The following is a 17,560-nucleotide window of genomic DNA, read 5'->3' as shown; positions in this document are numbered from 1 at the left end:
AGTTTGGGGTGGAGGAACTTGACTGGCCTGCACAGAGTCCTGACCTCAACCCGATAGAACACCTTTGAGATGAATCAGAGCAGAGACTGCAAGCCAGGCCTTCTCATCCGACATCAGTGCCTGACCTTACAAATGAGCTTCTGGAAGAATGGTCAAACATTCCCATAGACACACTCCTAAACCTTGTGGACAGCCTTCCCAGAAGAGTTGAAGCTGTTATAGCTGCAAAGGGTGGTCAATACTGAACCCTCTGAGACTGGGATGCCATTAAAGTTCATGTGCGTGTAAAGACAATACTTTTGGAAATATAGTGTATATATGAATCTGTCACAACTGTGGAAGAACTATTGCAAGCATCTCTCCTGCAAAGTGGAGGAGTTTGAGCAGAAAAGCTCTTGGGGAAGTTGAAAGAGTAATTAATATCAGTTCTAGAGGAAATACAAAGAAGCACCACAACATGTGAAAGCAGTAAACAATTTACTCCAACATGAGTCTCATTTACCTCCATTTTCCTGATCACCCACAGATTTTTTTTAAATGAATTTGTTGCCACAATAGTTCTACACATAGCAGTAGTAACAATGAAATGTTGCATGTTTTCATGGATTTGGAGCAAAGCTGCCAACTACATACAAACTGCTGGAAATGTGTTAATGTCTTTTTGAACGACCCCCACTGTATTCAATAAACTATACCGAAATCTTAGTATCTATTGATGAAATAATTTATAACAAGATGACCTCTTTTAAGTGAAAATAAAATGTAAAAACACAGAAACGACTAAGCATTCCCCTTATAAGTGGTGCTGCTTTTCTTAAAGTGGAACTCCAGGCTAGAACTAAGCTTAAAACTGCTCTCACCCCTCCTTTCAACACCTATACTAACTACCCTGTAGAAGGAAGATGCATGTACTTACCTATTCTCAGGGTTCTCCATTCCGGTCATCTGATTGGCTCCCATCAGGCAGCTTCAGGGTAGAGGTAGGACACCAGACAAAGGATAAGGCTATGGGTGATGTCACCACCCAGGCATTCCATCCATGATCTGTGCTCTCCCTCCTCACCCCTGAAGCCGGCCACTGGGGAGATCACATGACCAGAACATAGCTCCCCAAGAATGGGTAATTATATGCATCTTCCTTTTACAGAGCAGTTAGAAGTGAGATGGGAGCAGTAGCTTTGCTAGTTAGAGCCTTGAATTCCACTTTAAAATCACTAGACTGACGTGTAACAAAATGGGCTAAATTCTTTGTATTTATCATTGGACTGTACATCATTTCTTTTGAAAGCAGTGAGGAGATCACATAGTGGGTCTATAAATAGAAAAGGCTCAAATTAAATGCAGAGTTCAAAACAGGGCATCCATCTGTGTGTTTGTGAACATTTTTGTTTAGTTTGGCTTATAGCGATGGTTAATTTTCTTGTGTCATACAGTAACATCCATTAGGAATGGAAGGATGTCTTTAGCATATGGTTTAGCTGGATTTCAAATTGTTGCTCGCTTTTAATACTGTTTAATGATGTCGGCAAATATATCAATTATGGAACCTGTCCTTTAAAGTTTTGATCAGTTTATTTAATTGCCTCAATTTGAAAAATCTTATGTCTGTACTGTATATAAATTTGTAAAAATAAATCTTCATGGGATGGACATACTTGCTCCTTACATATGCAAGCTTGGCTTCCTGCTTTGTAGGGTTATACAATAGTCAGGCTTCTTCTATCAGTTGAACAGGTTATTAAAAATGTACTACCTATGTCAGGCATGGAAAAACCAAAGGAACCAGAAACTAGGCGACATTGTTCTGATGTACATAACTTTCATCACCCTCCCACAGTGACTATATACAGTGTTCTTTAAACCCACCAAAACTACAGCCATATTTCTTAAAGTAGATGTAAACCCTCACCTTGGAAAACAACCCATTCAGTTTAAAATAGAAATTAAAACAAAACATTTCAATAAACATATGAAAGAAAAAAAAAAAACATTATAAATACCTTTTACAGAACTGAGCACATACCCTCTGCTCTCAGCTGCACAAGGATCTTAGAGAGCTGGGGGAGGAGTAACACCAGTACACTGATTTTCCCAATGAATGGCTGTGTGTGTTTGTTTGGAGGGGGCGGTTGTGTCAGCACGTCTGATCATTGCAGGAAAGTAGGCTGAATTCCAGCACAGCCAGAGAACTGACCGCACTGTGCTCTCATACCTAGTGTGGTCAGTTTGTAATAGGAAAGCAGAGAGACTGGCAGAAACACCAGGGATTTCACATGCAAAGAAATACAAAGAGAACAGAATATTTTTCATACAAGTACATGGTACAGCAGGCACATATCAGGAACAGGATACATTGGGTTTACACATTCTTTAAAAATAGTTCCTCTAACAGTGGCCATATTTCATATATTCAATTCCTAAACATAGACCCTCTAAACATAGAAATATTTTATATAAACAGGGCTTAAACAAACACAGTCCCTCTAACAGCATCAATATTTCCAATATTCAGTATTCTACAGAATTAAACTGTGTCTGAGCACTACAAACTGAAAAACCCATTTAGTTTATTTTTACTATTCAAAGCAAACTCACCCATCCATACATGTCCCCATGCTTTTTTTTTTTTTTTATGAGAAATTACTTTGAAAAACACCCCCTAGCATTTCCAGCCATAGCTATTTTGAGAAAGGGCAGATGATTCATGTAGCAAATACTTCCTGGAATCCATCTTCCCTTAGCTCAAGCATGCAGGCAGGAGGGTGTGTTTAGCCAAGAAAGACCTCATCCAGATGGAAAAAAAAAAAAAAAAAAAAAAAAGCACACATGAAGACTCCTGGGATGTATGACATCTCTTTAGCCTAGGCCAGAAACCAGGTAGCAAGTGAAGTAATAACAAAAAAAAAGTAAAGTTAAAACAAGTAAACATAATATAATTTCCTATTTATTAATGCTAACAGCATAAGGAATAAAAATAGTCCATGTTGACCCTCTAACAGCAGCAATCCCCTTTCGCACAACAGTCATATATACAGTTCTTAAAGCCCAACTTTAGCCTCAACCCCCCAGTTAGTGGGTTATTTTACCCAGACGATTGGGGACGGGTTATGGGCAAAAAGGAGTAACGAAGAGGAAGAACAGCTCCACGTTGAGGGCCCATTCATATAACACTGTGCACTACAACACACGTTGTCCTGTGTTGACATGCACGATGTTGCAATAAACAGCCCATCTAAAATAAAAACGAATGGACTGAAACATACCACAATGCACCCATAAATGGACAGACTGCATTTACTACAGCACAGAACACCATGCATTGTACTGCACTGCATTTGTTGCAGCGCACGGTGTGTTGGCATTTACAGGTCATTGCAAAGCACTGCAGCTCTTTATTTTATTGCATCGCAGTGGTCACTGAAGGCGACTGGCGCAGCCTTTTTCTTTTTTTTTTTTTAAACCTTCTGGAGACCTGTTTGAATTTTAAAAACATTACCCAGAATTAGGCTTTAAGCCCCCATCAGCAGCCATAAGCCAAGTTATGTTAAGCCTTCCTCAAAAGTCAATAAAAATAGTTTTCTTCTTAACTCATACCACAACGCAGCCACATACACAGTATACAGCCCTCTCCCCTAAAATTCATACAGTGATTAGTGCTAGGCCTTACAGTAGGCAGTCCTAGAGGTAGTCATGGAAAGTGTCCTCATTCAGACTAGGGAGGCACCAACACAGGTTTTTTTTTTTACCGGCGAGTACTGATACTTTCGGTCAAACACTCACAGGATACCAAGTACTGATACCTTTGTGGTATGATCTGAGCCCATAAAAAAAATGCATGGGCTCAAATCACACTGCTAACTGCATGCGATTTGAACAGGAATGTGACGCGACTCCCGTCTGAATCACATGCAATTTCCCACACAGCTCCTGTGTGAACCCATGCTTGTCATGGTGAATTTGAGCCTGAGTTTACACAAAAGCGGTTCAGGAAACCTCCCTGCATGACGGGTACCTCCAACTTCGGCTTCCGATTTGACTGTGGACATCCGTGGCTGTGGCTTGGGCACCTCCTGCCTCTCCCATTGCTCTTTCCTGCCTCCAGCAGTTCCAGCCATCCACTGGACCCCCTTCCCCCTGGTCCCGCTGTACCGGACTGCCAATGCCCCGCTGTCAGACACTGAAAAGCCGCTTCATCGGTCCAGGTGGCTGATCGTTCGGGCTAGATGGCTTCTGATTGTTCAGCACCATCCTTGTTATCAGTTAGACAACCAACTGGTCTCATTCTGAGCATTACCAAGACAAGGACTTGACTTCCTTTAGATCATGCAAATAGGAAGGAACCCACATCCCACTTCCCAGCACAGGGCAACAGGTCATCAGCTGGTGAAGACATCTGAGTGGGGAAACTCAAGAAAGAATATCCCAAGTGCCAGGAAACTTTTCCTGTTGCCATGGTGACCATATCATCTTATGTCAGCAGATGTTATTTAGGAAGAACTGAGCCACTGGGAGCTCCATCTTGTGACTGATCTACAATTCTCCACATTTAATACAATAACAAATATATGCAAAACCAGTCATGTACAAATGTGAACCATGGTAACTACTGCACAAATAAAATATATGCACTCGTAAAGAAAAAAAAAAAAAAAAGAAAGCTGAACTTCAGGTATGATCTTTATTGCAAACTGAAATTGATCCAACGGCAACTAATGTAAGAAAGCATATCTCATACTTGAAAGACCACTGGGTCCCAAAGGTCAGTGTAGTAGTTGGTACTACTACATCAATTGCCAGACTCTTCTGAGTCCTGTGCTAAATGGCTTCCCCCCTGCACACTGACCACAGGAGGTTGCCCACTTGGCACTTCCAGAGTGCCCTGTATTACTTCAATGAACAGCAGGGGTTTTCTGATCGGAAGAGGTGGACATCATGATGTCACAGCACTTGGAAAATTGAAACTACTACTAAAATTGTCACCTTCCCTAGTGGTCTTGGACACCCATTTGTCTATGCAGGACCACGAAGTATGCCATAAAGATTAAACATGGAGACCATCTTTAAGAAAGATGCATTTACAATCTAATAGATAACACTAATTACATATTGACAAGGTTATACCAGTAAAGCTAATTAAAGGATAAGTGCAAGATTACTATGAATAATAAAGAGGTTCCTTAGGCCTTCTCTATCATTTTTAGAGTACAAATATTTGGGCTAATTTGATGAAAGGGATTTGATGCACAATTAGTGCTCCATTTTTATTAAGCTAGATTTTATTTTTCTTTACTTATGTTTGGTCTCACAGTACTTCCTTTTACTCTGTACAGAAACGTCTGCTTACACACTACTTATTCTCTCTCCCCAAGTACATTACAAAAATATCAGTAGTAAAGTATGTGACATAGCAAGACAACATCCCATATCTCAGAGAAATAATTCTTTCTATTTCCCTTTGCAGCTAATACTAGGTTTTAAATACAAAGCATATCTGGTGTACTCAAGTACATTAGGCTGCAACAGTATTAGTAAACTAGAAAAGCTACAATTTCTGGGGAAATTGTGTAAAGTGTTTTTGTCTCCACCAGTGGTCTACAACTGGAGTGGTCGCTGTTTAAAAATTGCCCTTCAAATTTGAGGTGGCTAGAGTGCAGTTTCAATGAATGTCAATGGGCGGTGTGAGTTGCAAACAAATGGTCATATTGTGAAAACTATCAGGACTATGGCTTAGCCGTGGACATTTTTAGTGGCAGCAGAGATAGCTGAACGTTGTGATATAAGATTTGTGTAGGTGGGCTTGAAAATGAGGGAGTGATGGCAGTTTAGAAATCTTGTCCTGATTTTTCAGCTCCCACTCTAGTTTTGAACATGCCGCCATTCATTCCTATGGGACCAATTTCATCACAAAAATGCTGATATTTCGTGAACCATTCGGCAAAACGTTCCACAAAGTAATAGCACACCAATCGGGAACAATCCGCACGTTTCGGTATATTACTGTCTATGTAGTGTAAAAACTGTGGGAGGAGTTAGGGTTGTAAATTTGGCTATAATAATAAGAATATATATGTGAGATAACAGCAAGTGGTCTTGCAAGAACACTTAATTAAATTACAGCACTGCCTCAAGTGCTGGAGCCAACTGCAGGAGCTCAGGCTGAAATTACTTTTGTAACTGTACTTAGTAGGACTGTTTAAAAGCCAAGTTCACCTTTAAAAAAAAAAAAAATAATAATTGCACGATTTTTTTAAAAGTGTAAAAAAAAAAAAAAAAAAAGTGCATTTATTATTTTTTTTACACTGCAGCCTGCAAAGCATTGCACCCGTTATCAATGGATCGCAAGTACAATGTCAGGCTCATGCAGACTCTCAGTATAGCGGTCTACCTGTACCTCCCATATGGGCAGACAGTTACTGAAGAGCAGGACGATTCCATGACCTACGAGGATGCTAACCAGAGCTCTCATAGTTCATGGAGAGCTACAAGCCAGATGGCACCTGTAGTTCATTCATTCACAGATCTTTGTGAATGAATGATGAGGCTGCGTGGGTGGATCTCCACACAGTTGGGCAGTTTTTACAATGTGACAGGAGGATGCAGTGAGAGGACTCCTCACCAGCAGTCATAGGAAGGGATCAGGGGGTGTGGGGGACTGCTCCAAAGTAACATATTACAGGTGCAACATAAAACATGTTACAAAAGGTGAAAGTATCCTTTAAAGCAGCGGCCACTAAATGGCGGACCACAGTCCGCTAATGGCCCCAGCAGAGCTGCCGCCTGGACCACCAGCCCGCAATGACAGATCCACTGCTGAGCAGGGCAGTTGTCACAGTAACATGACATCATGTGTGCGCCCCTCCCTTTCAGCTCACTGTCTCTCCGGCTCCCCTCCCCGCCTGTACACAAGCATCCAGCAAGGATCCCAGCACAGCTCCTGTCTGCCCTCAAGGTAGGGTGTAGTCTTACAGGGGCACTCTGATGGGCACAACATAGAATGTGCCCATCAGAGTGCCCCTTAACATAACATGTGCCCATCAGAGTGCCCCTTACTATAAATGTGCCCAGAGTGTCCATTAACATAAAAAATGTGCCCACCAGCATGCCCCTTATTTTATGTTAACGGGCACTCTGATAGGCACATTTTATGCCCATCAGAGTGCCGTTAACATTCAATGTGCCCATCAACATAGAACGTGCCCATCAGAGTGCCCCTTAACACAATGTATCCATCAGAGTACCCCTTAATATAAAATATGCCCATCAGCATGCCCCTTATTTTATGTTAAGGGAAACTCTGTTGGGCCCATTTTATGTTAAGGAGGCACAAATGGGCACATCCTGTGGAAAGGGGCACACGTGATGGAAAGAGGCACACTGATGGGGAAATATGATAGAAAGGGGTACTTTGAGTGTAAGGTGGCAATGTGATGGGGATACCTGATATAAAGAGGCACTCTGATGGGGTCAACTGATGTAAAAGGAGCACTCTGTTGGGCACACCTGATGTGATGGGAATAAATGATGTAAAGTTGCACTCTGATGGTGACACCTAATGTAAGGGGCACACCCTATTATGACCTCGGCCAGAAGAAAATTTTAGTGAGCAGACCTCCTTGCATTTTGATTCAATACCTCTGCTTTAAAAGCTATGCAGCCCACAGCAAACTTTAACCAGTAGGAGTATGTGCCAATTAAAATAAAAATGATTCTAATTTTTACTGTGACGTTTTTGTAAAGCATAGAAGACTTATTTTCTGCGCTTTTTTTTTCTTAATAAATATCCTTTTAATTAGATGCCGATAATGTGGGAAAACATTTTTAAAGACGGTTTTCAGGTATGCATATTTTATATATAGTTACATTGATCAATCTTGGATCTGTACAACATGCATATGCCATATATGGCCAAATGCCGCTGGAAACCACTGAAGTAGACACCGTTACAGATCTCAACTTGCTTCCGGGCCCTGCTGCATTGTGAACACTATAGGAGGTGCTCAGCAGAGGCACCATTCAGAGAATGCTCATAAATTACACAACATTTACATGGGGATTGCTATATTTATTCACCAAATACTCAGGTTCTTCTTCCTTCTTTGCAGCAGTGTTTGGACTAACTAGAAATAAAGAATACCTATGTGGCTGATGCCTTTTTTCAATGGTTGGCAGAGTACACCTATGCTTTGAGCATGGAGGGCACAGAAACAGATTTACTTTAATGCCCCACATACTTTGTTGGGGCAAAATTAAAACGAAATCTCTGCGTAAATTATTTACCATGTATTATACCTTCTAAAACAGCGTTTTTCAACCACTGTGCCGCGGCACACTAGTGTGCCGTGAGATATTCTCTGGTGTGCCGTGGGAAAAATTCCAATTTCATCTGTAACATGTGGCTTCGGCTCACAAATAGACCAATCATTAGAATCTAATGATTCAGTGGTCGGCAAGCCGCGGCTCGCGAGCCACATGCGGCTCTTTACCCAGTCTAATGCGGCTCTTCTGTGTGCCGGGCGCCTGCTCCCCTCCCTCCTCTCGGTCGGCCGCTCCCCTGCCTCCTCTCGGTTGGCAGCCCCAAAAGTCCGCGCGGACCTTTTAATCCGGCTTGCGGATGTGGCTGTCAGGATGTGTGTAGGCGGGGCAGCGTGCCGAACGTGAGGGGAGGGGAGCTAGGCTCCTCTCACAGTCCGCCCTGAAGACCCGAACGGCGCGGGAAGACAGCGAGAGGAACGCAAAAGGTAAGTGAATTGACACGGGGGACTTGGCTTACTAGAAGGGGGGGGGGGGAATAGTACTGTGGGGGATGAAATACTATATGAGGGATGAATTACTTTATGAGGGATGAAATACTATATGGGGGGATGAAATACTATATGGGGGATGAATTACTATATCAGGGATGAATTACTATATGAGGGATGAAATACTATATGGGGGGATGAAATACTATATGGGGGGATGAAATACTATATGGGGGGATGAATTACTATATGAGGGATGAAATACTATATGGGGGGATGAAATACTATATGAGGGATGAAATACTATATGGGGGATGAATTACTATATGAGGGATGAATTACTGTATGAGGGATGAAATACTATATGGGGGGATGAAATACTATATGAGGGATGAAATACTATATGAGGGGATGAAATACTATATGGGGGGATGAAATACTATATGGGGGATGAAATACTATATGAGGGATGAAATACTATATGAGGGATGAATTACTATATGAGGGATGAAATACTATATGGGGGGATGAAATACTATATGAGGGATGAATTACTATGGGGGATGAATTACTATATGGAGGATGAATTACTATATGGGGGATTAATTACTATGCTTACTATGGGGGAATATTACTATACTTACTATGGATGACACATACACATCATTCATCTACTCTTGGTCCGGCCCCCGGGTCCAATTATAAAATACTTTATTATTTCATAATAAAGTAATTATAAAATAATTTCTTTGTGTTTGATTCCTATTCAAGAGAATTACTTTATATATAGTCAATATAGGCACAGAGGTAAATTTTTTTAACATTTTCTAATGGTGGTGTGCCTCGTGATTTTTTTCATGAAAAAAGTGTGCCTTTGCACAAAAAAGGTTGAAAAACACTGTTCTAAAAGACTGAAAAACAGAAAAAAAACACCTGCCAGAAGCACACTCAGCTCTTCAGTCCTGTTGTCTGCTACCAACACACAGCATTTTTGTAGACTGAATGGTATCAGCCCTAACCAAATTTCTTTGGTTAAACTACTCAACTCCTCTCGCTCTTCTCATTTCTACAACATAGGTACTAATTTTTCCGCAGCCTGAGAAACTAGGAGGGCTAATCAATCAATCAATCATTCTCCTTGACATATCATATGACAGTTTTAAATTTTGGGCATGATAAAATAGGTATTTTTCACTTATCAGCAATTTTAGATTTAACAAAATGGTTTCAATGGTTAATATGTAGAAGGATATACTTATTTCCACATTGTATTTCAAGTCCATGCCTATTAATCTGACCGATCTTGTAGTTTGTAAAGATCCCCACTCATCTACTTCTTTGAATTCTGTGACTCGTATTCATTATGTCCTGTGAGTAGGCACTGCTGTGTCACAGGACTTTCAGGAGGCGGAGTCAGTACAGGAATTACTGCTTGCATGTAGCAAGGTACCATGGGATATGTAGTCCTTGAAAATTAAACATAAAATGGCAGAGGAGAAGCTGCAAAGCATGCAGGGAATCCAGAAAGTTGTGGACAACTTGACAGCCTGCACTCACAACAAAACAAATTAATCCCAGCACTAACACTCCTGTTAGATGGAACCAGTGTATAACAGAATATTGTGCCACAAAAACAAGCTATGGCATTATAGCATAATAGAATCTCTAGGGTGGTCAGTACACAGTCCCAGCAAAGGATCCCAACTATCACAATGGCTCCTGCTGCTGTCTCAGCCAATGAGGAAAAAAAAAAAAAAAAAAAGAGTCCCCAGAGAGCTGCTGCTCTCATGCACATCCCTGGATTGAGAGTGGGCTCAGGTAAGTATTAGGGGGCCGCTGCATATAGAAGATTTTTTACCTTCATGAATAGAATGCAGGAAGGTTAACACCTTGAGCCTTTACAACCACTTTAAATCCCACACTCTTTTAAACAAATTATTAAAAAGGTACAGAAGGTTCCAGCACTGGAGCTCACTAGTCAGATTGTCACACCTGAACAGAATAGAGTGTCCTGGTAATTATAGTCCCTAAGGTTGGATAGATTTTTCACATGACATTTGTGTCTTTAAAACATAATTAAGACAAATGAAGACATCAATAGCTGCTCCAAACAAAGGAACAATGCATATCCATTAGTGGAAGCCTCACTGCATGTAAGCAATGACATAAATGAATAATTACATGACAGACTGCAAGGACACCACCACTGGAAAGCTACACATTGGCTGATGTTCCCCTATAAAATATATCACCAAGAGATAGAAATAAACTTTGCTGCCCATATTTCTATCCGTCTTCTTGATAACTGTCCTGTAGAAAAGTTAATGGTACATTTCAGAATTACTCTCATAAACTGCAGGTTTCACATTTTCACAGAAGACAAGATTTACCGCTTACCTCTATGTAAAAACAGTTACAATCTGGCGTGAAGGAGAGGGACAACCTAAATTGTCTACACACATGCAAGTCATTTTTAACCTGTCCACACAAGCCAACACAACCTATACTACAACATTCCTCACTTGTATACATTAACAGTCAGCAGAGTTCATAATCTGCATGTGTTATGGTGCAGTCACACCTGCATGTAAAAAAGATCTCATCCTAGATTCCTATATAATCATGCCATCTGTACATGCATGCCAGTGGGAATTCAGTGTGAACAGGCCTTCAGTGGCTGGCTTGCCAACACAAAATCTTGTATTACAGGTATCATTTATTTCATAGAGGAAGTCACTGGGCATCTTTATAAGCACTGGTGATATACTAAGTAATTGTATAACCCAGGCAAGATGCTGCATCACCCATACAGACAAGAGTGCAATGTACAAACTATAGACAAACAGCAGTTCAGAATGTCACCTTCACAGAAATGGTGTCACCCATCTAGACAGAGATGTAGTTTATCTGCTTAACAAAGATAGAGTCATCTGCAGACAGAAGTATATTGTGATGCTGTTGATGAGGTGAAGTGTCAGGTATACATGCACTGACTGTCACCTGGTAAGAGAGGTTTAGTGCCACCCTAACAGTGATGCAATGTCACCTGTGTAACCAGGATGCAGAAAATCCCCTGAACAATGCAATGTCAACTGTGCAGACAGAGGAACACTAGGTCATCTATACATGTGCAGACTAAGCCACCTGTTGAGACAAGGGTTTAGTGTCACCCGAAGGAATTATTACATTTGCATTGCCCTCTCAAACGGTGATATGCCTCTGTTTTAATCCTGTAAATCCAGCACCACCTTGCCACAACCATGCGTGCTGCATATGCTTGCCCAGATACATGTGAACACTACAGAGAATAGAATTCTTGCAAACAACTGCAGCATGTGTATAATCCTGTCTGGCTATGACGTTCGGTTAAACGGGGTGGTAAAACCACAGCTCAACCACCTGTTTTTACTGCCCATGTACGGCCCCAGCGTCACGTGTGAACTAGAGAGTCACCTAGAGAGACAAGGAAGTAGTAAGTCACCTGAACCGTGCAGACAGAAAATCGGCATCTATACATGAACGGACTGTGCCACCTGGTAAGACTGAAATCTACTGTTACCCTAACAGAGATGCAGGGTCACTTGGGTAGACAGGGATGCAGTCAGGGTGGATAAAATTTGATGATACTTTTATTCAAATTGGATTCAAATTTATTTTAATAAAATGCTTGGAGTAAAACTATTTTTCTATTTAAGATACATTAATAATTTAGTTTACTCAGCATGAAATGGAGCTTAGTTATGTAGCATGAGGCTGTATATGCTGCAATATTTACATTTTTGGTTAAACTCATTCAATGAATCCAAGCTCTGCAAGATGAGATAATATGCACTGCATTGATGCATTCACACAATTTCACAGTAACCATGAGAAAAAACATGAAATAAAAGAATGTGAGTATTTCTCCAGCTATGTGTGATTAATCTATTAACCTAAAATCGGTTCTGATATCGCTGTTTTACTAACCTGACAGCTTATTCTAATAAGGAAACCTTCATTTGGTTTGCAAATATTAAAGATTCAAACTACCAGCAAGAATGAGTCAGAGTCCTTACATTTGAAGAGCACCTGTCATTTTAGATTCATCATGGCAGCGCCTGTAGCGGGCATCCACTCACCTGCTGCCGCCACGCCCTCTCCTTGTGTCACTGCCGCATCACCAGCCGTTCCATTAAAGTGAATGGGACTGTCAGTGAGACAACAGCGGGTCCAAGGAGGAGCAGTTGCTCTTTAAAAATTATGATTTAAATCAAGCCTTTTCACTAGTGATTTAAATCACCTTTATTTAAATCAAATCCACCCTTGATGCAGTATATCACCTAACAAAAACAAAATGTCACCTGTGCATCTATACATGCACCTGCCCACCCCCCCCAAACAGAGGTAAAGTGTCATCTGAGTAAATCTGGGTAAACCAGAGTGCACCATATAGATCACCTGAACAAAACTGCAATGTCCTTAGGTGCAACAGAGGAATGTCATCTAAACAACTGATTGTCAACAGGTAAGACAGAGGTTTAGTGTCAGCCTATGAAGTGTCACCTGACATTGGGATGTAGTATACCACCTGAAGAAAACTGCAATATCACCTGTGGGGACAGGGATGGTGTATATCAGCTGAACAAAAAAGCAATGTCACCTGTGCAGACAGAGGAACACTGTCATCTATGTATGCAATGACCATGCCACCTGGTAAGACAGAGGTTTAGGGTCACCCTAAAAATATAAAGTGTCACCTGAATAAACCAAGATGCTGTATATCACCTGAACAAAAATGCACAGTCACCTGTGCAGACAGAGGAGCACTATGTTATGTATACGTGTACTCACTATCACCCGGTAAAACAGAGATTTAGTGTCACCTGTGCAGACAGAGGAACACTATGTTATGTATACGTGTACTCACTATCACCCGGTAAAACAGAGATTTAGTGTCACCTGTGCAGACAGAGGAACACTGTGTTATGTATACGTGTACTCACTATCACCCGGTAAAACAGAGGTTTAGTGTCACCTGTGCAGACAGAGGAGCACTATGTTATGTATACGTGTACTCACTATCACCCGGTAAAACAGAGGTTTAGGGTCACCTGTGCAGACAGAGGAACACTATGTTATGTATACGTGTACTCACTATCACCCGGTAAAACAGAGGTTTAGTGTCACCTGTGCAGACAGAGGAACACTATGTTATGTATACGTGTACTCACTATCACCCGGTAAAACAGAGGTTTAGGGTCACCTGTGCAAACAGAGGAGCACTGTGTTATGTATACGTGTACTCACTATCACCCGGTAAAACAGAGGTTTAGGGTCACATGTGCAGACAGAGGAACACTATGTTATGTATACGTGTACTCACTATCACCCGGTAAAACAGAGGTTTAGTGTCACCTGTGCAGACAGAGGAACACTATGTTATGTATACGTGTACTCACTATCACCCGGTAAAACAGAGGTTTAGTGTCACCTGTGCAGACAGAGGAGCACTATGTTATGTATACGTGTACTCACTATCACCCGGTAAAACAGAGGTTTAGGGTCACCTGTGCAGACAGAGGAGCACTATGTTATGTATACGTGTACTCACTATCACCCGGTAAAACAGAGGTTTAGGGTCACCTGTGCAGACAGAACACTATGTCATGTATACATGTACCTGGTGAAACAGATGTCTAGCATCTCCATTACAGAGATGTAGTGTCACTGGGGTAAACCAGGATGCAGTATATCACCTGAACCAAACGCAAGGTCACCTGTGCAGACAGAGGAATGGCATCTATATATGCAGTGACTGTCACCTGGTAAGACTGATTTTTAGTGTCACCTTAACAGGGCGAATGTGTCACTGGGGTAAAATGGGGTGCAATATATCAACTGAACAAAAAACAATGTAACCTATGCATACAGAAGAACGCTGTCGTGTATACATGTACTGAATGTCACCTGGTGAGACAGGGGGTTAAGTGTCACCTGTGCAGACAGAGGAACCCTATTTCATGTATACATGTACTGACTGTCACCCAGTAAGAAAGCTTTAGTGTCACCTGTGTATACAGAAACACTATGTCATGTATACATGTACTGACTGTCATCCAGTAAGAAAGCTTTAGTGTCACCTGTGCATACAGAGAACACTACGTCATGTATACAGGTACTAACTGTCACCCGGTAAGAGAGAGGTTTAGTGTCACCTATGCATACAGAGAACACTACGTCATGTATACAGGTACTAACTGTCACCCGGTAAGAGAGAGGTTTAGTGTCACCTATGCATACAGAGAACACTACGTCATGTATACATGTACTGACTGTCACCCGGTAAGAGAGAGGTTTAGGGTAACCTGTGCATACAGAGAACACTACGTCATGTATACATGTACTGACTGTCACCCGGTAAGAGAGAGGTTTAGTGTTACCTATGCATACAGAGAACACTACGTCATGTATACAGGTACTGACTGTCACCCGGTAAGAGAGAGGTTTAGGGTAACCTGTGCATACAGAGAACACTACGTCATGTATACAGGTACTGACTGTCACCCGGTAAGAGAGAGGTTTAGTGTCACCTGTGTAGGAGAGGAGAACACTAAGTGAAATATCACCTGGAAGACAAACATTTAGTGTCACTCTAATACAGAGAAAATGTCACCTGGGTAAACCAAAATGCTGTATATCACCTGCACCAAATGCAATGTCACCTGTGCAGAGGAATGCCATCTATAGATGAAGAGGAATACTATGTCACCCTGGTGTCACCCTGGCAGAGATGAAGTGTCACCTGGGTAGACTGGGGTGCAATGTGTCACCTGCACACTATGTCATGTATACATGTACTGACTGTCACCCAGTGAGACAGGGGGTTTGTGTTAACTCAACAGAGATGAAGTGTCACCAGGATAAATCAAGATGTAGTAGATCACAATGAAGACTCACCCGGGCAGACAGAGGAACACTGTTTCATCTACACATGCACTGAGAGTGCCACCTTATAAGACAGAGCTGAGGTGTCACCGTGGTTGACAGGGCTGTTGTATATCACCTGAACCCAGTACAATGTCACATGTACAGACAGAGGAATGTCATCTATGGATCACCTGGCAAGACTGAAGTTTGGTGTCACCCTATGCAGGGATGAAGTGACATTTGGGTAAACCAGGATCTTGTATATCACCTGAACCCACTGCAATGTCACATATACAGACAGATGACATTCATCTATGGATCACCTGGTAAGACTGAAGTTTGGTGTCACCCTAGCAGAGATGAAGTGTTATTCAGGTAAACCAGGATGTTGTATATCACATGTAAAGGAATGTCATCTATGGATCACCTGTTAAGACTGAAGTATGGTGTCACCCTGGCAGAGATGAAGTGTCATTCAGGTAAACCAGGATGTTGTATATCACCTGAACTCACTGCAATGTCATCTGTACAGAGGAATGCCATCTATAGATGAAGAGGAACCCTATGTCACCTGGTAAGACTGAAGTTTGGTGTCACCCTAGCAGAGATGAAGTGTCACCCGGGTAAACCAGGATGCTGTATATCACCTGAACCCACTGCAATGTCATCTACAGATGTGGTGACTGTCACCTGGTAAGACTGAAGTTTGGTGTCACCCTGCAGAGATGAAGTGTCACCCGGGTAGACCAGGGTGCAGTGTGTCACCTGTGCACTATGTCATGGATGGACGTCTCCCTATGGAGCGGTAGGTCCCGGTATTTGGGGGACGGTACATCCTGGCAGCGACCTACCTGGGTGGGCCATGGTGCTGGTGTCGTTGCCGAAGCCCACGTTGTAGATGAGGACGGCCGAGGCGTTGTGCAGAGCGGCGTGCCTGATCTTGTCCCTACACGTGCAGTTCCCAATGGGGATGAGGGCCACCCAGCGGGCGGCATAGGCGGGCACCGGGAACTTGGTGTTGGGGTCGCAGGCCAGCCGGTCGTGCGGGGAGGGGAGGACCGCCAAACCCCAGGCATCCTGCTTGAGGGAATGCTCGCCGTAGCGGCCGCACTCGCTCTTCTCCGTCCGGTTGGTGCCGCTTGCCGGGTCGTGGTAGGTGATGTTGACGAAGGCCGTGTACCACTCCTCCTTCTCGGCCACCGTGAAGTCCATACACAGCAGATGGACGAAGCAGTAGGAGAGCAGCCAGGTGGACAGAGCCAGGCTGCGGCACGCTCCAATGACAGACATTGCCATCTTTCTTCTCCCAGCTCAGCTACACGGCAACTCTGCCTCTGCATATGTCACCGCCGGAGACTGGCCGCTCATTGGTTGCCGGGAGCTCTCCGCTCCCCCGCCGCCTCCTCCTCCTCCGCTCTACTCCTCTCCGCCAGACCCGAGTCTTACCCGGGGACCTCACCGACTTGACCGGCTTGAGAGCTCAGGGGGGAACCCCGGGGAGCATGCTGGGGGCGGCCCACACTGCGCCTTTTGTTTGGGTTCAGTCGGAGTGTGTCCTCCTCCAGACTCCGCACAGCATGACATGGGTTCTGGAGGAGGAGCCTGATGGGATATACACAGCACGGCGCACACAACCGTCCACACACACTGCTCACTGACATGTACACCCCCCCACTGACATGTACACCCCACATTGACATGTACACCCCACATTGACATGTACACCCCCCACTGACATGTACACCCCTCACTGACATGTACACCCCCTCACTGACATGTACACCCCCCACTGACATGTACACCCCACATTGACATGTACACCCCCACTGACATGTACACCCCCTCACTGACATGTACACCCCACTTTGACATGTACACCCCCCACTGACATGTACACCCCACATTGACATGTA

At 42.9% G+C, this 17,560-nt stretch overlaps 1 protein-coding gene across 2 annotated transcripts in view; it reads right to left on the bottom strand.

The window, feature by feature from the left end:
* RNF150 (ring finger protein 150) overlaps window positions 1-17,235 on the bottom strand; it is a 211,307-nt gene extending 194,072 nt beyond the window's left edge. The window contains exon 1 of one of the 2 annotated variants that reach the window (XM_089693882.1): window positions 16,499-17,235. In XM_089693882.1, coding sequence (XP_089550008.1) covers window positions 16,499-16,943 — 445 coding nt within the window. In that variant the 5' untranslated portion in view covers window positions 16,944-17,235. The remainder of the gene's footprint in view (window positions 1-16,498) is intronic. The other variant, XM_089693881.1, reaches the window with a different exon arrangement.
* Between the last annotated feature and the right edge of the window lie 325 nt (window positions 17,236-17,560).

Source organism: Staurois parvus, unplaced genomic scaffold, assembly GCF_062004578.1.
Source record: "Staurois parvus isolate SC_StPar_1 unplaced genomic scaffold, SC_StPar_1.0 ptg000639l, whole genome shotgun sequence".
Lineage (NCBI taxonomy): Eukaryota > Metazoa > Chordata > Amphibia > Anura > Ranidae > Staurois > Staurois parvus.
This window is presented reverse-complemented; position numbering and strand designations above follow the sequence as displayed.